This window comes from Myotis brandtii, unplaced genomic scaffold, assembly GCF_000412655.1.
Source record: "Myotis brandtii unplaced genomic scaffold, ASM41265v1 scaffold18, whole genome shotgun sequence".
Lineage (NCBI taxonomy): Eukaryota > Metazoa > Chordata > Mammalia > Chiroptera > Vespertilionidae > Myotis > Myotis brandtii.
In genome coordinates this window covers 7,783,429-7,806,069 of record NW_005356674.1, presented here as the reverse complement: position 1 = coordinate 7,806,069, position 22,641 = coordinate 7,783,429, and the positions used below count along the sequence as shown (strand labels likewise).

The 22,641-nt window shown below is 36.7% G+C and overlaps 1 protein-coding gene across 6 annotated transcripts in view; it reads left to right on the top strand.

Moving 5' to 3' along the window:
* Positions 1-22,641, top strand: part of ANKRD28 (ankyrin repeat domain 28) — a 116,121-nt gene that overhangs the window by 4,113 nt on the left and 89,367 nt on the right. Inside the window, exon 1 of one of the 6 annotated variants that reach the window (XM_014537554.1) lies at positions 19,676-19,882. The exons of 2 other annotated variants lie outside the window; for them this stretch is intronic. Coding sequence is in view for 2 of the 4 variants with exons in the window: in XM_014537551.1 (XP_014393037.1) it covers positions 21,316-21,432 (117 nt within the window). In the remaining 2 variants the exon portion in view is untranslated. Of the gene's footprint in view, positions 1-19,675; positions 19,883-20,736; positions 21,433-22,641 lie in introns of those variants that run through there. 3 more of the 6 variants (XM_014537551.1, XM_005863618.2, XM_014537550.1) reach the window with 3 other exon arrangements.

Below are 22,641 nucleotides of genomic sequence, written 5' to 3'. Positions count from 1 at the left end.
ATATATATATATATTGTTATTGATTTCAGAGAGGAAGAGGGAAAGAAAGATAGAAATATCAAAGATGGGAGAGCATCATTGGTTGGCTACCTCCTGCATATCCCCTACTGGGGATTGAGCCTGCAACCTGGAAATGTGCCCTGACCTGGAATCGAATCGTGACCTCTGGTTCATAGGTCAACACTCAACCACTGAGCCATGCCGGCTGGGCACCAAATGATTTTTTTTAAAAGGATCCGTTTCAGTGGAAGCCAGATTGCAGTGGGCTGAGAAGTGAGGAAGTGGAGACAGACTAGTTTATCTTCTTCATGAGAATGGCTGTGAAGGCATATTACTAGCGAGAATGCTGAGGTGGGAGGCATGAGTTTATCAATATGTGTAGGAGAGAAATCCAGGATGGAAAATTGAAGATAACGCTGTGTGCGTGTGCATGCGTGTGTGTGTGTGTGTGTGTGTGTGTGTGTGTGTATGTAATTGATTTTAGAGAGGAAGGGAGAGATAGAAACATCAATGATGAGAGAGAGTCATTGACTAGATGCCCTCCTGTACACCCCCCACTGGGCACCGAGCCCACAACCCAGGCATGTGCCTGTGACTGGAGTTGAACTTAGGACCCTTCAGTCTGCAGGCTGATGCTGTATCCACTGATCCAAACCAGCTAGGGCAGTGCTTGAATGAATTAAATACTTAAGTCTGTAAAGTTTATTTGGGATTGTAACAAGGTTGTGGAGATCCCAATTCAAGGAAATAATAATCTGATGTAATAAATCATGCACTTATATTTTAAAGGGCAAATCAAGTATGGACCTGGAACATCAGTTTCTCCTAACACTTCTCTGATGCCTTCTTTCTGCAATGTAGTGTCATTTCCTTTTCTGTTCTTTCAAGGATTATTTAGAGAAAAACAGAGTTATACAAACAAACATTTAAAATTGCACCTTCTTATAGTCTGCTCTTTACTAGCTATCTGATGGTTTTTGAGGTATGAATTTAGAGGCTGTTGTAACCTAGCAAGTTTAAATTCTCAACAGCCTTGTTCTGTTAAATACCCAACTATTCTAGGTTCTCTTGAGCTGTGGATTAAATGACAGGTTTGCCTCCTAACAGGGAGTCTTCATCTCTGAGTGTTCCAAGTTTTGGTCCTAACTCTTAGTAAGTATTGGAATGTGAACTTCTGTCATATAACCCCTTGAGGACTTATTTTTCTTACCTGTAAAGTAGTGATTAAGGTTAGCAAATTATGACTAAGGAGTGGTGTTGCTAAAAAAACAAACACAAATGTGTAGACCTCTGAAGGAAAGAACAAATTACTCATGATCCTGCCACTGATTTAACTAATTTACTGTTGTTGCTGTTCAAGTACGTTTATGTATGAAATGAAGACAAGGCGGTGGTAGATGTCTTCAATAAAGTGTACTTTAATAAAATTTAGTTTACTAAATAAAAGTGAGCAAATAACATTTTATGTATGACTTATAAAAGTAATGGGTGGTATAGAGAATTGTTAATCAGGACCCTTGGTTACAAATGACAGATATCACAATTCAAAGTAGCTTAAATGCAAAAGGAAATTTATTGGTCAGGTGATAGGAATGGTCAGGCAGAGCTAGATCCAGAACTTGGTGATAGTGGATTCTCCATCACCCTCTTCCCCTTTTTAAACTTTGCCCTGTTTTTCCTCTTATAGGCAGGCAGTTTAGCTTACGTTGTTCTTACTTATAATCCCAAAAGAAAAGAGATTATCTTTTCCCGATAGCCTAGATAGGAAAGCAAGTCCTGAGGAAGACCCTGAGGAAGGCTGTGAGTATGTGTTCTTACCTGAACTAGACATGGGGCTAGGAGTAGGTAGGTGGTACTCTGGCCAGTCCTGGGCCTCTTGTATATGTCTGGATCAGATGTACTCCATAAAGAAAGAGATTCTTGTGAAATAACCTATGGCTGCTACTAGGATGGATAGAAATAGAGAAAGGAGAGCCAAGAGTTGAGATGAGGTGGTTTTGTGATAACTCATGTGAAGACTGAAGTGAGTCTGAACTCGGTCACTATGAGGGAAGAGAGAGTTCAGGAAGAGTTTTGGTAAAATTCCTAGAACTTGGTGCCTAACTAGAAGTGGGAAATGAAGTAAGGTAAGGCTTTCAGATAATTATTTTTATGTTCTGAGTCCTGTATATTGGTGGTGCCATTACTATTAGCCAGCCTAGGAATTTCAGAAAAAGAATACTTTGGGGAACTGGACTAGAGGTGATAAAGTGAATCCTGACATGCTGAATCTGAGATAATACGGAATATGCAGGTAAAATGGACTACTGAGCATTTGGAAGTTGAGTCTGTAGGTTAGGACTGGAAATAAAGAGTTGGAAGTATCACATAGTTAATGGAAACTATGAGAATAGATGAGATTGTCTAGAAAGAGATTGTAGTACTGGCTTTCCTTTCAGTAAAAAATGAGCTGAAAGGAAAGCCAGTATTTAAATACAGGTGACTGAAGAAAAGCCAAGTAAAAAGGGGCCAATGTAGGTGGGGAAAAATAGGTGATATTTTTATGGAGGTAGCAAGAAGAGCGTTGGTATCCACTAGTGTAGAGTAGGTGAGAAAAATTAGGATTTTTCAGTAGGTAATCCTTGGTGATCTTAGACCAGCTTCGGAATGGTGAGTATGGACGTCAGATTGCAGTAGGTGAAACAAGTAATAAATGGAGTGGTAGCTTGTTAGGGAGGAAGAGTAGTTTTCTGTAGGCCAGGAGGAAGGAACAGAGATAGCAGTAAGGGATAAATCAAAGTGATATAAGAAAAGAATCAGAATTGATAAATGTAAGGTCTGTAAGAAGATGGAAATATTTTTTAATAAACTTACTTTTTCCTTTGTGAATACAAGCTCTTCCTGTCAGACTGTGAAGTCATTAAGGTTTGTACCTGGCATGTTAAAACGTGCTTTGCCCAGGCTCACTTGATTGGAACATTGTCCCATATACCAAAAGATTGTGGGTTTGGTTCCCAGTCAGGGCACATACGCAGGTTGCAGGTTTGAACCCCAGTGATGCTTCTCTATCACTGATGTTTCTCTCTCTCTTTTTCCCCCTTCCGTTCTCTGTAAAATCAATTTTAAAAACATACACATATCCTTGGGTGAGGATTAAACAAACAGAGTGCTTAATAAATGATCACTGAATGAATGAAATATCAGAGGGGAAAAGTTGAAAATACAAACAAATATGTTTGGAAGTAAATCAAGGAAGTTGAAGGAATTCATCTTTGTTGTCCTCTTTCTCTGTGAAGTAGAATGCCAAGAGATAATGTCTCCCAGCTTACTTACCTTAAAATACTTTTTATGAGACTAGATGTGAGAGCATTCTTAAAGTAGGAAATACTCCTATAAATGGAAGGAAATAATACTTTTCATTTCTGGCATCTTAATTTTGAAAGGGATGTCAAATCAGATGATATTCTGTTTTCAACAACTCAGAAATCCCATATGCTTCCTTAACAACTGCTAATTTAACTTCTCTTAGGTGTGTGTGATGTGTGGGAAGAGCCAGCTTTGGAGACAGATGGGCCTGGATTATAATCCAGTTTTCTCCATTTCTTAGCCATGTGATTTTTTTCAATTTTCGACTTCTCCAGCCAGATTTTTATCTGTGAAATTGTGATTAAAAACTACTTTGCAGGCAAGTTGTTACAACTGACTACACAGGCATTTAAGTTGGCTGGGATGGATGTTCATCCCTGCCCCACATGAGCAGCCAACCTGTTCCATCTTCAGGTAAAATAATGCTAGATGAAAGTACTATCTTATATTGAACCAGATTTCATCTTTCTGCTTGTTATTTATTGTTCATTGATCCTAATTTTTTAAAAAATTGATTTGAGAAAGAGAGAGAAACATAGATTTGTTGTTCCACTTATTTATGCATTCATTAGTTGCTGCTTGTATGTGCCCTGACTGGGGATGGAACCTGCAACCTTGGCATATCAGGGTGACGCTCTAACTGAGTTACCCAGCCAGGGCCTATTGATCCTAATCCTTAACTCCAGAACTATGCAATTTGGTATTGCTTCACAATGACAGCACTTCAGATATTTTAAAGCTGTCATATTCCACCTGACTCCTTTTCAGACAAAATACTTTCAGCTTCATTGACACTTAGGACATGGTTTTTAGATCTACCCTCATCCTACCCTCTTTTAATGTGTTCTCATCTCAATACTCTGGATGCAATCTGACATATGTCTAGTCATTAGCCTTACTTTTCCTAGAAGAGAAAAGTGAGATTACTAGGAAACATTTTTGAGATAAAGTCTTTGTTTTAATTAAAGTGTAATTTCATTATTTAATATTCTAAGGTATACTAATCTCTTCCATTAGTGGCATTTATCAAATGATTGCCTTTAATCTGTTTTAAGATAAATTACTGATGACTGATTTTTTTTTCCCCTTTAAAAAAATAAATCTCAAGAGTCCTCAAAGTATTGTTCAGTACTTGTGTGTTGAGATTAATTCATAATGATGGGAAAATTAATCTATTGAAATAAAATGCCAAGGTTCAATTTTTCAGTGTAGTACAAACATGTCAAACTCAAAGTCTAACATAGGCCAAATAAACGAGGCATGCGGCCCATGGGCCACGAGTTTGACATGCTTGGTGTAGTACATAACATACTGTTGGTTGCCTGCTCACTGGCCATAACCTGCTTCCTTCCTTGCAGGCCCCAGTTTTGTTTGAATGCCCACCTCTATCCCACAGGACTTGGAGAAATCCCTGATAGTTTAAGTTAATTGTGGTAATCCTACTCTGCTTAGTAGTGATTTGTTTAGAAAGGGACATGTGCTAACTACAGTCACATGCCAGGGAAAGTCCCCCTTCTACTGCACAATATGTGTCTGACATGATGCCTTGAAGTTTGTCAGGTATCATGTGACTATGAAGGGAATTGTCCTGAGGTTCATGCTGAATCTGATAGAGAAAAGCTGGAAGGAGCCTAGGTGTCCTTATGTGATATCATTGGATAACTGAATCAGCCATTTTAGAGCCACCTTATTTCATTCACTTCCTGTCATTTATGATGATAAATCTATTGTTTAAATCACTTGAGGGTAACATGCTATTTTAGTTTAGTTTAGGATAGCCCTAATAGTAAAGAACAAACATTTAATAGTCTATTATGCGGAAAAGTAGACACTTTGCGGAAGGCCCATCATCATGTAAAGATGAACCGTATAATTTTAAAAACACATTAGAATTATATTGGGGTCAAAAGTTTTATAGGTTTTCTCCCAATACTGAATGTTCTGATTGTGAACAAAGCAGACAAAAAAGTTCTATAATATAAAATGAAATACTAGGTTTAACTACGTAGTTAGTCAACAATGAGCTAGTTATTAATTCTGACAGTCACCCTTCTTTCCATTTAAGAAGTTAAAAATTGACTACAGCTAAAGGAATAGACATTGTTTTATTCTGAAGTAACATTAAGTTATAAGCATAGCTTTTTCAAGTTTATCAAGAGCATTAAAATCTATTTATGCAGACAAATTTCATACCCGAAATATGTTGGAAACACATTTTCTTTATTTCAACAATAGCAATTGACAAAATTTGATAATTTTAGATAGAATCTATACCAGTGAAAGGGTAATATGCTAATTAGACTGCATGTCTTCCGGACATCCTTTCGGACAAAGCCGCAGCAGCTGTGAGGGCCAAGGGCTGGTGGCACAGGAGAGGCAGGGCGGCACCGGTGGGCCCAGGCCAGTCCTACTTTTGCCACATGTCTCCTCTGTCCTCAGAGGCGGGCGCTGGGAGAGGTGGGGTGGCCCACGGGTCCTGGAGCCTCCACAGAGGCCGGACGGGGTGCAACTGCGGTGCCTCAACCTCCCACAGCCCCTTTTTGTGCACCGGGCCTCTAGTTCTTTCATAAAGGGAACAAAAATATGAAAAATGTTTAAACTATCTGAGTCATCACTTGGATTTTAAAATAGTTATGTTCAGTATTTTTGTCTCCACCCTTCTATGGTTTGAAATGAAAGATGTGTGAATCATTTTCTTTAGAATTTCCCAAACAATAACTACTTTGAAATGGATTTGGTGTATACAGTCTCAATTTGTGTGTGAAATAACTAGTGTACACTTCAGCTACTGATCTTACTGCACTTGTGGGAATTCCTTGGGCATCTCATGTAATTATTGCTTATAAAGGTAAACATTGGGTGGCCATAGCAACTTATTTTTAAATTGAAAATTTTCTCCCTTTAGTCTTGATACTATATTTACTCCAGTGCCACCACACTAGAAATTAGAATGAATTGGAAATACCCTTCCTCAATCTTTTAAAAGGGAAGGCAGAAACTCATCCTGTTTAAAATAAAAATTTTACATTGTACTAATTTGTTAGTTTGAATTTTGCAATTAATGTTACGTTCAGAAGTGTGTTATCCTGGGCCTGGGTGTATAAGTCATATGGCATAGATGCTGGTAGTTAACGTAAGTCCCAGTCAAAAATTATACTGATGAGAGACAGATCACATAGGATATTTGAAAGTAACACAACTTAAAAAAAACCTCCATTTCAGTCTGGCCTTCAAGTCTGAATGATGAGTACTTTTGCTTAATTTCTAACTACTTCTTGAGGAAATTAAAATTTTGAAGAAAGTAATCTAACTTTCAAAAATATTGCTTAAATACAGTGCAATATACTTGACAACCAAGTAGTTCTCCCCGCCCCCCCTTTTCTTCCCAGTTTTTGCATATTGGCTATATTTTAGAAAACTACCTGTATTGTTACATTTGGCTTAACATTTTTTGCTTGCATACTTTTGAAAGGAAGTAATTGTTTCAAGACTCAAATCTGGAAATAGTCATTTGAATATTGATTTAGTCCTTAAGTGCTCATATATAACTTGAATCTACACTCTTCCTAGAAAGCCATCTCCTGTGTTAACTGAACCATAGTTTTTATAAGTACATGCTTCTCCAGAAGTCTTCTCAACTGTTCCTTTACTCAGAGCCAAGTCTATCTTGGGAATGTCTCTCTCCCTCCCTCTCTCTCTCCCTCCCCCCCTCCCCGACTCTCACTCACTCCCTATATGGGCTCCTGCATGGTGTGTGTGTGCGTGGTCTGTGTGTGTGTGTGTGTGTGTGTGTGTGTGTGTGTGTTTGGGGAGGAGAGAGGGGAGTGGAGTCAGCATTTTTCTCGTCCTCCATTTACTAGTCTACCTACCTATAAAAACCTTCCTTCTCTGGAGGCGCATATCATCTGTCTAGGTTAGCCTTCTATTTCTTGTTGCTATTGTCTGTCAAATTTCACTCCCCATTGCTACATCTGGATCATAGTTGTCTCAGCCATCTAGGTGATATCATTTCTTTGTAGATGACATTTTGAACATCATATTTTACAGTTTAACAACCTCCACAACATGAGCCTCTCCATTTGGTTCTAGCCACATAACTCTAATGACCACATCTTCCAACTTGTCTCATGTACTGAAACTATCTTCACTTCTGAATTTTTGCTATTTCATCCTAGGCCCCATAACCCATTACTTTCAACTGCTAAACACTCCTTTTCCTTTTCAACTTTATCTGTTCTCTTCCACCAACTAACTTACATCAACACCTTGTTTTTCAGGACAAAGATCCTTTCTTTATAACTCAAGATAATTTTCCCATTTCTTTTCAAAATCCACCCCCCACCCCCCACTTTCTTCTGTATCTGTGTGATCTTCCTTTATCCATTATTCTTTTTTCAGTTATTCCCCTGTCCTGTATCCCTCCCCCCCTTTTTTGGACAGTATTACATCTTCTGATCCATGAACACAGGATATCTTTCCATGTATTTATATCATTTTTAATTTCTTTCATCTATGTTTTATAATTCTTAGTTTACAAGTCTTTTACCTCCTTAATTAAGTTTATTTCTAAGTATTTTATTGTTTATGATTCTATTGTAAATGAAATTTTATTTTCAGATAGTTCATTCTTCAAGTATAGAAACACAGCTAATTTTTGTTGCTTTTTTTTTTATCCTGCACCTTTGCTGAATTCATTAATTCATTTTAGTGTGTGTGTGTGTGTGTGTGTGTGTGTGTGTGTGTGTGTGTGATATCTTAAGGGTTTTCTATGTAAGATCATGTCATCTGCAAAGAAAAATAATTTTATATCTTCCTTTCTGATTTAGATGCCTCTCCCTCTCCCCTCCTTCCTTCCCTCCCTCCCTCCTTCCTTCAAGTCCAGTACTGTGTTAAAAATAAATAGTGAGAGTGAACATACTTGTCATGTTCATGATTTTAGAGGAAAGGCCTTCAGTCTTTCACCATTGACTTGTGGGCTTTTTATATATGACCGGTATTATGTTGAGGTCATTTCCTTATTTCCTTCTATTCCTAATAGTTACAAGTTTTTATCATGAAAGTGTTTTGAATTTTTCCAAATGTTTTTTCTGTATCTACTGAGATGAATGTGTGATTTTTTAAGTCCTTCATTCTATTAATGTCTTATGTCACATTCCTTGATTTTTGTATGATGAATCATGATTGCATTTCAGTATTTAAGTCCCACTTGGTCATGGTGCATGATCCTTTTAATGTGCTACTGAATTTGGTTTGCTGGTATTTTGTTGAGGATTTTTGCATCTAAGTTCATCAGGAATATTGACTTGTAAATTTCTTGTAGTGTCTTTATCTGGTTTTGATAATGTTGGATATGCTGGTTTCATAAATGAGTTTGGAAATGTTCCTTTCTCCTCAATTTTTTTTGGACGAGTTTGAGAAGGATTGGCATGAATTCTTTAAATGTTTGGTAGAATTCACCAGTAAAGCCATCTGGTCCTGTGCTTTTCTTATTGGGAGGTTTTTAATTACTAATTTAGTGTCCTTATAAATTACATGTCTGCTCAGATTTCTATTCATGATTTAGTCATGGTAAGTTTTATGTATCTGGAAATTTATCCATTCTAGGTTGAACAATTTGTTGGCATAGCTTTATGATCTCCTTTTCCCCTTTAGCATCAATTATAATGTCTCCTCTTTCGTTTCTGATTTTATATGTGCGTTCTCTTTTTATCACAGTTTAGCTAAAGATTTGTCAAATTATATTTTCATAAAAACAACTCTTTTAGTTTTGTTGATTTGTTTCCCTATTGTTTTTCTGCTCTCTGTTTCATTTATTTCTGCTCTAATCTATATATTTTTTTCTTCTGCTAACTTTGGGCTTAGTTTGGTTTTTTTTTCTAGTTCCTTGAGATGTTAGGTTATTTTAGATCTTTTTTAATGTAGGTGTTTATCATTATAAACTTCTTTCTTAATACAACTGCTTTTGGTATATGCTATAAATTTTGGTATATTATTTTCTTTATTTGCCTCAAGGTATTTTCTAACTTCCCTTTTGATTTCTTCTTTGATCCATTGGTTGTTCAAGAGTGTGTTGTTTAATTTCTACATATTTACTAATATTCTAGTAATTTCTCTGCTATGGATTACTGTTTCATTCCATTGTGGCCAGAGAAGATATTTGCTATAATTTCAATCTTAAATTTGTTAAAATTTATCTTGTGACCTAAGATGCCATCTATCTTGCAGAATGTTCTATGTATTCTTGAGAAGAAAGTATATTCTGTTGCTGTTAGGTAGAATGTCTGTTAGGTCCATTTGATCTATAGTGTTGTACAAGCTTACTGTTTCGTTGTTGATTTTCTGTCTGGCTGTTCTATTCATTATTGAAAGTGGGATATTGAAGTCAGCTGCTATCATTATATTACTATTTCTCCCTTCAGTTCTGTCACTGTTTGCTTTGTATGTTTATGTGCTCTGATGTTGGGTGCATTTATATAATTTTTATATTTTCCTGATAAATTGACCCTTTTGACATTTATATAATGTCTGTTTGTTTGTTTGTTTGTTTATTTATTTATTTATTGTCTCTTGTGACTGTTTTAAAGTCTGTTTTGTCTGATATAAGTTTAGCCACCCCTCCTCTCTTTTCATAACTGTTTTCATGGAATATCTTTTTACATTGCTTTACTTTCAGCTTGTGTATGTCCTTAAATCTAAAGTGACTTTCTTATAGACAGCATATGTTGGATCTTGTGTCTTTTAACCCATTCAGCCACTCTGACTTTTGACTGCTTAGTTTAATCCATTTATATTTCAAGTAATTGTTGATAGGGAAGAAATTACTATTGTCATTTTGTTTATTGGTTTTGTTCCTGTATTGTACTGTGTGTGTGCTCCTTTTTTCATGTCTTGCTACCTTTCTTTCTCTTTCATTGACTTTTTTGTATTGGTAAGCTTTTATTCCTTTTCTTTTGTTCTATTAGCATTTTGTTTATGGTAATCACAGGGCTTACATAAAACATCTTATAAATATTCTATTTTAAGCTGATAAATTCGATCTCATACAAAAATTGTACACTTTCACTTCTAACCCCCTACACTTCATTATTGATGTCACAATTTACATTTTCTTATATTGTATATCCATTAACATATTTTTAGAGTTAAAAGTTATTTAGCCCTATTTGGGTAGCTCATTTAGTTGGAAAGTAATCCTATGTACACCAAAAGGTTGCAGGTTCCACCCCAGTCTGGGTATGTACAGGAGGCAGCCAATTGTGTCTCTCTTTCTCTCTCTCTCTCTCTCTTTCTCTCTCTCTCTCTCACTCACTCACTCAAAAATCAATAAACATGTCTTCGGTGAGGATAAAAAAAAATTATTTATGCACCACCGTTACAGTATGACAGTACTTTTTATTTGTCTGTATTTTTATCTTTACCAGCAAGTTTTATACTTTCATATGTTTTCATGTTGATATTTAACATCCTTTCATTCCAACCTGAAGAAATGACTTTAGCATTTTTTGTTAAGCAGGTCTAGTGATGAACTCAGCTCTGGTTGTCTGGGCAAGTTACTATCCTTCATTTTTGAAGGACAGTTTTGCAACGTATATATATTACTCTTGGTTGACAGCTTTTGTCTTTCAGCACTTTGAATATATCATCCCACTGGCTTCTGACCTGCAAAGTTTCCGCTGAGCTATCTCCTGCAGTTTTATGGGGGTTCCTTTCACATGACAAGTCCCTTTTCTCTTTTCTGCTTCAAAATTCTCTCCATGTCTTTTTGACTTTTGACAGTTTGATTTTAATGTTGTCTTGGTGTGGATTTCTTTGAGTTTATGTTTTTAGGTGTCTGTTGGGCTTCATGGATCTGAATGTCCATTTCATTCCCTAAATTTGGGAAGTTTTGGGCCATTATTTCTTTGAATAAGCTTTCTGGACCTTCTCTTTATCTTATACTGCAACTCCACATGGGGTCCTGGAACCAATCCCCAGCAAATAATGAGAAAGGACTGAAAGTTTTGAGGAGTCAGAGTTAACTCAGATTTTTGACCGTTTTGAACAAACCCTAACCTCATGTTGTTCAAGCATCAGCTGTATTTGATTACATAAAATATTGTTAAAATTAATGTTTACATTTTAAAAATGTGTTTTACCATTTTAAAATGTATTTGCTAGAAAATTTTAAATTACATATGTGGCTCACTTATTACTTCTAGTAGAGGCCCGATGCACAAAATTCGTGCAAGGGCCTTGGCCCCGGCCCCCGCCTGCCACAGCCAGGGGCCTCTACTGCCTCTGCCTCAGCCCCTGCCTGCTGCAGCTTTGTCCAGAAGGAAGGACGTCCGGTCTAATTAGCATATTATGCTTTTATTATTATAGATTAGATGGCACTTGCCTACACTTTGGGTAGCTAAACTATTCTTGTATTATAAATAGGTTTAGTGTTTCATTTTTCTCTGAAATATAATCATCCAGGGTAAGTTTTGATATTTTCTAGCTAGTAGACCTTCAGTTTCTTTGAGAAAGCACCCTTCTAATAAGTTGGAGGAGGAAAAGATAGCAACATTAAAGTTTATGGATAGCTTTATATAAGCCACAGGTTTTTTTTTAGAGGATGGACAATTAGAAGGTATCTTTATATGCTAACTAGAGGCCCGGTGCATGGATTTGTGCACCGGTGGGGTCCCTCAGCCTGGCCTGTGGGGATCAGGCCAAAACTGGCTCTCCAACATCCCCTAAGGGGGTTCGGATTGCGAGAGGCAGGCCAAGCAGCCGAGGGACCCCACCGGTGCATGATTGGGGCCGGGGAGGGGCCGCAGGAGGGCTCCAGGGCATGTCCAGCCCGTCTTGCCCAGTTCTATTGGCCGGATCCCACCAGCAAGCTAACCTACCAGTTGGAGCATCTGCCCTCTGGTGGTCAGTGCACGTCACAGCAACTGGTCAAACGTTTGGACACTTAGCATATTAGCCGTTTATTATATAGGATAACAATAAACTCATGGTGCACTCTTACCAATGACTGAATTAGTGACAGGTATAGTCCAATTGATCCTTGAACAACACGGGTTTGAACTGTGTGGGTCAACTTCTATGTGGGTTGTTTTTTCTTCAATAAATACCATGTGCCCTTAGTATCTATGGGTTTCACATTCATAGATCCATCCAACTGTAGTTTGAAAATAGTAATTTTGCATTCCCAGCCGCGTAGTGAAAATACTGTTTACAGAGGTTCCCTTTTCTTCATATGCTTGCCAACACTTGTTATCTCATCTTTTTTATACTAGCCATCCTGACAGGTAGGTAAAATCTCTTTGTGGTTTGGCTTTGCATTTCCCTAATGCTTACTGATGTTGAGTACCTTTTCATGTACACATTAGCCATTTGTATGTCTTCTTTTGAAAAGTATCTTATTTAGGTCCTTGTCCATTTTTGAAATCGGGTTATAATTGACTCTTGAACAATGTGGGGGTTAGCCCCAGCAGTCTGAATTACATGGATAACTTTTGACTCTACCAAAATTTGATTTTGGTCGTCCCTCAATTATCCATGGTGGATTGGATCCAGGGCACCCCTTCTCCCCCAGTTACCAAAATCCTCAGATGCTCCAGTCTCTTACATAAAATGGCATAGTACAATGTATACGGTTAGCCCTTTGCATCTGTGGATTTCCAATCTCAGATCAAAAGGCCTGTTTAAGCCCTAGTCGGTTTGGCTCAGTGGATAGAGCGTCGGCCTATGGACTGAAGGGTCCTAGGTTCGATTCCGGTCAAGGGCACATGCCTGGTATGAGGGCTCGATCCCCTGTGTGGGGCGTGCAGGAGGCAGCCGATCAATGATTCTCATCATTGATGTTTCTATCTCTCTCTCCCTCTTCCTTCCTCTCTGAAAATCAATAAAAATATATTTGCGGGGGAGGGGCAGAGAGTCCTGTTTAAGATCTCTGGTTAATTGAATCTGAATGCGAACCTCTACAAGCATATCATACTTGCTAGGATATGGAAGGCCAATTGTATACTTACTGAAAAAACTGCATATATGTGGCCCTGTGCAGTTCAAGCCCATGTTGTTCAAGGGTCAACTGTGTTTTATTTTGTGGTTTTTTGGTGGGTTTTGTTGTTGTTATTTTTGTTTTGCTATTGAATTGTATGAGTTCCTTATATATTTTAGTTATTAGTCCATGATCAGTTTTATGGACTGTAAATATCCCATTTCATGGTTGTCCTTTTATTTTTCTGATGGTTTTCTTTGCAGTGCAGACTTTTTTGTTTGAGGTAGTCCTGCTTGTTTATATTTGCTTTTGTTGTCTGTGCTTTTGATTTCACTCAAAAAATCACTAGGTTGTAATAAGGCCTTTGAAGTTGAAGGTCATATGTGACATTTTGTAATCTCTTGGCATGGTAGTTATACTAGAGTGGAAATACTAATATTAAATATATGTTTAGTCAGTTGCTATTGTAATTTTGTTGAACATTTTAAAAATAAGGTATTCTTACCAAAGATTTTTACGTTATTTCAATGTACTGGAGTTTGAGGAGGATTGAACCATATCTCACTATTCTTTGGGAACTTTTTACACCCACCTGGAATTAGGCAACTTTGAGATTGTTAACACTTTGTTTTCAATCATGAGGGTAGATGCTAAGATACAGACTTTGGATTAAGATTTGAAACCGATTTAGAGCTTGAAGAGACTTTCGACATGATATAATAAATCATATTCTTCAATTTGTAATTTGGAAACTGAAGAAGGCCCAAATTGCCTAAACTCTAGTAGGCACTATCAGTGATGGCGAACCTATGACACGCGTGTCAGAGGTGACACGCGAACTCATTTTTTTGGTTGATTTTTCTTTGTTAAATGGCATTTAAATATATAAAATAAATATCAAAAATATAAGTCTTTGTTTTACTATGGTTGCAAATATCAAAAAATTTCTATATGGAACACGGCACCAGAGTTAAGTTAGGGTTTTTCAAAATGCTGACACGCCGAGCTCAAAAGGTTCGCCATCACTACACTAGTTGCTTAAGTCAAAAGCTGGGAGTTGTTTGTGAACACTCCTCCTTCATTGCTACATCCAGTCCAAAGCAAAGCACGATGACATTCTTGCTTAAAAATCATTAATGACTTACTCATCAATTAAAAATACAAATTTTATCACTTGGCTGACAAGGCCTGGTATAATCTGAGTTTACCTATTTCTCCAGCTACATTTGCCATTGTCCCTCATGGTGGTTTGCTCTAGTCATGTGGACCTTCCTCTAGTTTCTTCCCTTCCAATTCTTTTTTTTCTACAGTTTATCACAGTTTGCAGTTATATAATATTTATTTGTGTGTAAGCTCCATTAGAACAAGGATTGACATTTTAATTTCCTCAGCCTAGCAGAAATCCTGGCACATAGTAGATGATGAATAAATACAGATAAATGGATGAGTCATTGACTGACAAGATGTTACTGAGTTTCTATTTCCCGGATACAAATTGGATAATAGTACCCACCAGAGTTGATAGAGAATATTTGTGATAAATGTTTGTTTCCTTTTCCTTCTGCTGATTTTCCTTTGCTTACTCAGGATAATGTAGTGAATTGTTCTTTGAGCTGTTTTCTGACCAGTTATTGTTTCTGTTACAATTTGTTGCAGCTAGTGTTTGTAATTCATTTTATTTGTTGAAAACTTAAGCAGCTATTCTGTACTAGAGTGTGGAGGGTGGAAGAACAGGACTGGAAAGATATATAGCCCCTGATTAATGACTAAAGGAAAAGTAAGGACTGCCGCTTAGAGTTAGGTTCAGCTCCAAGTACAAGAGACGGAAAATTACAATGATTAAACAAGGCAGAACTATTTCTCTCTAAAAGTTGGGAAGTAGGCTGTCCAGGGCTTCATGGCAGTTCTATCTCACAGTCCTCAGGGACTTAGCTCCTCTCCAGCCTACTGTTTGAGGAAGTAGGGTGGATATGCCATTTGTCCTTTTAAGTTTTCTGGAAGCTGCACAACACCTCTACTTAAAATACTGGTCAGAATTTTGTCATGTGGCTCTCAGCTGCAAGGAGGCTGAGAAGTGTAGTGTTCTTTGTGAGGCTCTGTACTTAAAAACTGGATGTTTTAGTAGAATGGAAGATGGGAAGAATGGATGCTGAATATAGGTCTTTGCAAAGAACACATCAGATTAATAACATGTAATACTAATAATATGTTAACAATATGCAATATATAATATTATTAATGATGGAAGGTTTAACCATTGTAACATAACAGTTGAGTCAAACCACCTGATCTTAGGTAATGTTGGTTGTCAGCCATTTTGGAAATATGGTTGGGTAAATGTTTTTAAATGACGTAGGTTATAAATTCATTACATGAAGAAAATTAAATTGGACCTTTTAAAAGGATTTTGAATTCATCATTTTTTAAATACACAGCTGACCCTTGAACGACATGGAGTTGGGATGCTGACCTTCCCTCTCTCCTGAACAGTTGAAAATCTACATATAATTTTTGACTCTTATTAGTAGCTTAACTACTAATAGACTACTATTGACCAGAGGCCTTACTGATAATATAAACAGTCAATTACATATTTTTATGGTTTATATACTGTATTCTTACAATAAACTAAGCTAGAGAAAACATTAAGAAAAGCATAAGGCAGAGATAATACATTTATAATATTTATTGGGCGGGAAAAACCCACATGTAAATGGATCTGTGCATTTCAAACCTGTGTTGTTCAAGGGTCAACTGTGTGACATTTTTGCAGTGGCTGTACTAATCATATGGAAATCTGACCAGCATCATAGAAAGCAACAATTTCTTAATTTTCCCCCTCTTTCTACCCTATTTTCTTTTAAATCTGTTCATAAGTCTTTTTCTAAAGTACACAGATTAAGTATAGTTCAAGGTGATAGTTTAGGCCCTGGCCAGTGTGTCTCAATTGATTGAGCGTCATCCCATGCACTGAGAGGTTGCTTGTTTGATTCCCGATCAAGGTTCATGCCCAGGTTGTGGGCTCCATCCCCAGTAGGGGGCGGGCAGGAGGAAGCCGATTAATGTTTGTCTCTCTTCCTCTTCCTTCCTCTGTCTCTAAAAAAACCAATAAAAACTTTTTTTTTTAAAGATGATTGCTTAGGATTCATGAATTATGAGAAATGTTTCTGAAACATGGTTTGAACTCACTTCCTTACTATCCTTCACCACAATACATGTAAACTAGCTTGGCACAGAGTAGTCACTTAATCCTAAAGTAAAGTATTTTATTCTGTGATAATCAACATGGGTTCGCAGATTTGTAAGAGATAAATTGAGCTTTGAATGGACTGTCTATGCAAAAAGGAAAAAATCACGTGTGTCAAAAAAATTAGGAACCTAAAATTATCTTTTAGGATGTTAAATTTTATCAGTAAAATGAAGGTTAAATGCATTTTACCATTCCTTGATATGGTGAAAAGTAGGAGTAAGCTTTTGATAGGATACATTTTAGCATAAAGTACAGGAGGTTAATGAAGTAGTCAGGGTTGAAATTGTTGGTTTACTAAACACAGTATATATAATTTGGCCTAAAAAGTAAGGGCCTCAAGAAATAAACCACAGTCCCTTACCATTGTTCAACTGAAAACAACAACAAAACACACAAACAATAACACAATGTTGAACTTAAGTTTGCACAGACTTTGTCAATATGTTACAAGTACTTTCTCCATCTATAATTTCTTAAATACTTATTTATTACCTGTCTCCTTTTCAGACCCTTCAGTCCCTGGCTGACGCTCCATCCACTGAGCCAAACCAGCTAGGGCTACAATATTTCTTCTAGATAAAAAGCTCTGGAAAATATAGGCTCTGGAAATTTAGGTAGTTTGCCCAAAGACACATAAATAATGGAATCGGAATTTGGACTCAAGGTAGGCTGACTCCTGAGCCCTTAGTTTTAGCTGTCATTTTATATCATTCTATACTACATAATAAAAGCCCAGCCACTAAACAGCGGAACAACCAGTTGACTAGTCGCTATGATGCATGCTGACCACCAGGGGGCAGACGCTCAATGCAGGAGCTGCCCCCTGGTGATCAGTGTGCTCCCACAGTGGGAGTGCCACTTGGCTGACTGGGATGAACGGTGCACAGCTGCTCAGAGGGCGGGTCCACAGCTGCTAGGCTGACCAGGATGAGCCCTGCACCAGTGCATGAATCCCGTGCACCAGGCCTCTAGTTGTTTTATATCCTGTTAATTTCTACACTTAAGTTGGCTTGCCTACACCTTACTGCCTCCTGTATTTTCTGATTAAAGTGTCTGTGTGGCCCTAGCTGGTTTGGTTCAGTGGATAAAGCGTCAGCCTGCGGACTGAAGGGTCCCAGGTTCGATTCTGGTCAAGGGCATATGCCTGGTTGTGGGCTTGATCCCCAGTAGGGGACGTGCAGGCAGCCAGCAGTCAATAATTCTCTCTCATCATTGATGTTTCTATCACTCTCTCCCTCTCCCTTCGTCTCTGAATCAATAAAAATGTATTTTTTAAAAAGTCATTAACTTGTTTAAAAAAAATAGAGAGAGAGTGTGTGTGTGTGAATCCCCCCATTGTGTTTTATAATTTTGCCCTTCTCAGTCTTGTGATATAATAGAATTTATTTCAGTGAAATTATTTACAGTCAAAAGAAAGTGGAAGGAAACAGTATGTTTATAACACAGTCCCTGCCTTCAAGGACCTTGTTTTCTGCTTAGGAAAGACCTAAGTATGGAAATTAACTTACAACAAGAAACAAGATAGACCTGCTTAAGTCTCATTAGGTGAATTTATTTATACATTGGATACTTTGGAATAAGTTAAAATTTCCCATAAAAAATATTTTTGGGTTTTTTTTTGGGGGGGGGTAGGAAAGAAAAAAACAGAAGATAGAATATTAGGGTATTGTTACTATAGTGGTTTTATTTTCAGATATTTCACAAATATCAAGATGATATTTTTTATTTGGTTATCTGGAGGTAGTTAACATCATTTTTTGTATGTCAAAATATTTGCATGTCTTTAATTTGACCTTAAACCATTTTATATATTTTAAAATACAATTATGTAAATTGTTAGCATATTTTAGTATCTTGGTATAGCTATATCTGGGTTATAGGTTTTTTTCATAAGTTGATATTTAATGGTTTTTGTTCTTAAATTCTTGCATACTTATCTGTAGCAAGCTAGGGTGTTTTTTTGTTTGTTTGTTTTCTCCATGTTTTGGTAAATAAACTGGCTTAAATTAATGTGGTAAGACTACCCCTGAAATACCCATTTAAAAATAACTTGTTTGGGAATATTATCACAACAAATAGTATATTCCTTTGTTATCCAAACCTTTCACAACCATTATAGGTTGAAAAGATCTTGAGAGAGAGAGAGAGAGGGAGAGAGTGTGTGTGTGTGTGTACACATACACTCAGTGGAAGCAGACTAGGTTGGAAAGAGCATGTGTTTGAAATTAGGCACAACTTTACTAATTTGTATGACTTTGGATAAAACATTTAATTTCTGAGTCTGTTTTTTCCTGTATAATATGAGAATGTAGCAAGGTTAATGTGCTGACAAAGTACAGCACCCTAGCACATCATAAATGTTCAGAATAACTATTATGTTTATTAATAAAAATGCTAGTTGATAGAAGAAAAAAGATTGAAAGGGAAGTATGGTATTGCGTTTATAATTTTTCTGTTGAGAAATAACCCCATTGGTTGAGTAAACAGAAATGGGGGAAGAAAGCCAACTACAAATTGATAGTTTTTGAGACTTATTTGTAGCTTTGGGAATATTAATTTTATAGGGGCGGGAGATTTTTTGCTTTTTTTGTGTTACCCTTTGCCTTTAACATAGATAATTCTGTACCAGGGACTTTAGACAATAGTTTTATGTTTTTAACAGATTTTAAGACTTTATTCCATTTCCAGATGGGAAGATAGAATTATTCCATTTCTTCGGTGAAAATTCATCTGATCCATAGAATTTTAGAATTAGGATTTCTAACTTAAGAAATTTTTTTTTCTTTAAAAATATGACTTGATTAAATTCCACAATATAAAAATTGTTAGTAAGCGTTAAATTTCTTTTGTTTCAACTTCTTTGCATTTTTGAAAATAACATACATCTGGTAGATTTTAAATGGTCTTGGTAAAAAAATAAGAATAAAACCTTAGGTTCATGGTTTTTATATGTTCATAAATTATTTCTCCTTCATTTCTAATTCTCTTATTTAGGTTCACTGAAGACACTCTTAATGCAGCTGTCATTATGGGGTTAAACATTTGCTTTATTGTAACACACGAAAACAGTTAAGCTGTCTGAAATTGTTTACTTGCTAAAACCAGTGTTAGTCAGCAGAGGCAGTACACCAGATTTCCTTGTGGCTTTTAGTGGAAAATGTTAAAAGCGCACTCATTTTTCAGTTATAGAATTTTTCAGTTTGATCTGGATTAGTCACAGAACTGGCATGAACCTTCTAATTGTGAAGGCAGTCCAAGTGCACTGTTTTTTCTAATGCTAGAGGAAGTTACATCTCGAGCAGTAGCTCAGATCTCTGGTAAGTGTAACATGTGAGCATTACTAGGCATTTCATTCTGCGGTGCTGCAGTCTTTGCTGTTCAGATTGTTGCTCAGTTGGAATGCTTCTGTGGGGCCAATCCTGAAGTTCTATAGATATTGTTTAAGGACCTACTCGTTTGGAGGTGTCAGTGGCGTTTTGCAAGATCATCTGAGTACCAGGGAAGCATCTGAAATCTACTGAAAAGGATAACTGTAACGGTTTTCACAGTGGAAGGAAACTGTATTGGCACCGAGGCAGATGATTGAATAAAGTAGTTGGCTCAAAGAAGATGCACAGTCTGCTGTTTTTTCCTCTGAATGAAGACTATTTAGTGGAAGCTGTATTCATGTGGAGATCAAAGGAAACACTGGAATGATAAACTACTGGGTTTTTTTTTTCTCTCTCTCTTTTTTAAATGAAAAGCCTGAAGCAGTAATTTGAGCTCAAATGTCTTCTGATTCCTTCTCGGCCTGCCTGTTCTATTAGGATTCCCGCTAGCACCATTTCTGCCTGGTGCCTGTGCCCTTTTGCTGGAGCAGCCACAGACAACTGCCTGATGAAGAAAGAATGAACGCTCTGCCTTGCTTACGCTTTCGATGGGAATAAAGCTATCTGTGTTTCCTCTATTATATGGAATATCTGGATTAATCAAGCTGTATTCTAGTACCAAGAGTCCTATTGTCTCTTGTGATCTGACTCATCGCATGTAAATGTACTGCAGCTTTGCTATTAATGCAGAGTGTTGTGTTTTTTTCTTTCCCAAACAGAAAAAATTGTCAACCTCTGAGCTGCATTTAAAAAATTTGTGCTGAGCTCTAGATATTTTTCCTTTTCTTTTTCTGGATAGTGTCTGCATTAAGCCAGTGAAGCTGAAGAAATGAAGACAAATTAGAAGTGGAAACAGAATAATGAGAGTTTAATTTTAATTTTCAATTATAAGCAAGCCAGCTACTGGTAACTATATGACCTTGCAGGCAAGAGTGGGTATAGCTGTAATTATCTCTGTCACAGCAGTTGTTACTCATTTCATTCTGCATTGCGTGGTGGTGTCACCCAAAACAATGATCTTTTTATGCAAGTAAATATCTATGAGACAGAGCAATATGACTATTTTGGTAGAGGAAAAATATTTTTAAATGAGCTTGTACTCATTTTTAGTTAATTGACATGTTGATGTGAAATTTCTTTTAAGTATTGCAATCACCCAACAGAAAATAACTGAATCTTGTTGGTTTTAGGAAGTTATAAGTTATGTAGTCATAATTTTAAACTTCAGTTTTTCCGGTAGTACTTATTAACTTTTAAAAAACCAGCTGCGCTGTTCAGAGAATGATTCTAAGTGTCATACAGAAGAGGAGGAAAAACTACTTGTGCTCTTCCAACTGTGACTTTTATCACATAGCTGGGAATCTAGTGTTTTAAAAGAGCGAATGAGTCGAGTGTGTATTGTTGTTTTGGAGGAGGTAGAAGATGAATCTCCTGCATTCATTTCTAAATTGCCACAGGAAAATAAATCCCTACATGCTCCATCTTCTGGAAATGTATTGGTAAGATATGAGAGTTTATATGTTTACTGTATTCTACTGAACTAGTAGAATAAATTTTATTTTTTAAGAATAAAGTTAGTTTCTACTAGTTTCATTAAAAACCCAAATAAAAGCAATGTAAATGTATAAGTATGCAATATTGTATATAAAATGCACACATCTCTGATTTTTACTTTTTCAGATGTTTAGATAACATTTTAGATTTTATTTGCTATCTCTTAATCTCTTTAAAAGACTTTAAAAAATAATTGAGAATAGTAGTTGTGGCAACCACGTTTCTGTTTTCATTTTGTGGTTTTAAAACTGATGTAATAAGAATGAAGAGCTTTATATTTTAGGAAAGGTTGACTACTGCCAGCAACACCGAGGCATGGTCTTTTCTGTAATGAATTTTATGTATTTACATGCAAGACTTTTTATAGGAAAAGACTCAGACTTTATTCTTAACCTTATTTTTAATGTTGTTGTCAGTTGGCTTCTTATTTGACTGGTATAATATGATATCTTATCAGAGTGGCCATGTCATTGATTGAGAAATTGTTATATTTAGACATGCACGTGTTTGCCTCTTTATCAGGTATACAATTATTTTTGGTCTCCGAATAGTAGTGATTTTCATCAATTGGCAGCTTTTCTTTCTTTAGATTTATATCTTTATACATGTAATTGCTGACCCATGCAAGTACTTTGATGCCACAAACAGAACTTTTCAAAGAGGCCTTCTTTGCTGAGCCTCAAACTTGTCAAACTACTTGTTTGACAAGTTGAGTCCAAAAAGTAGAGGTTGAGATTTCACCCTTGTATTTGGCAGTAACTTTCCTTTTCTCATATATATAAATAAAAGGCTTGCATTTGTTATCATATCACCTAGTTTTGGTAATTTTGAATTGATTTTTTAAAATTAGGTCTTCCCACCCACCCCCACAAGGAGGAATCATGTATTTTCATGTGATTTGACTTCATGAAACTTTTGGTTAATATAAAAAACCAAGTGATTATTGTTGCTTTAGGGAAGAAAATTTTTAGATTGCAAAGTTATATGGAGCCCTGGCCGGGTGGCTCAGTTGATGGGAGCTTTGTCCCATGCACCAAAAGGTTTTGGGTTCGAGCCCCAGTCAGGGTTCGTATGGGTGCAACCAATCTATGTTTCTCTTTCACATTGATGTTTCTCCCTGTCTGTCTCTCGCTGTCTGCCTGTCTCTCCCTCCC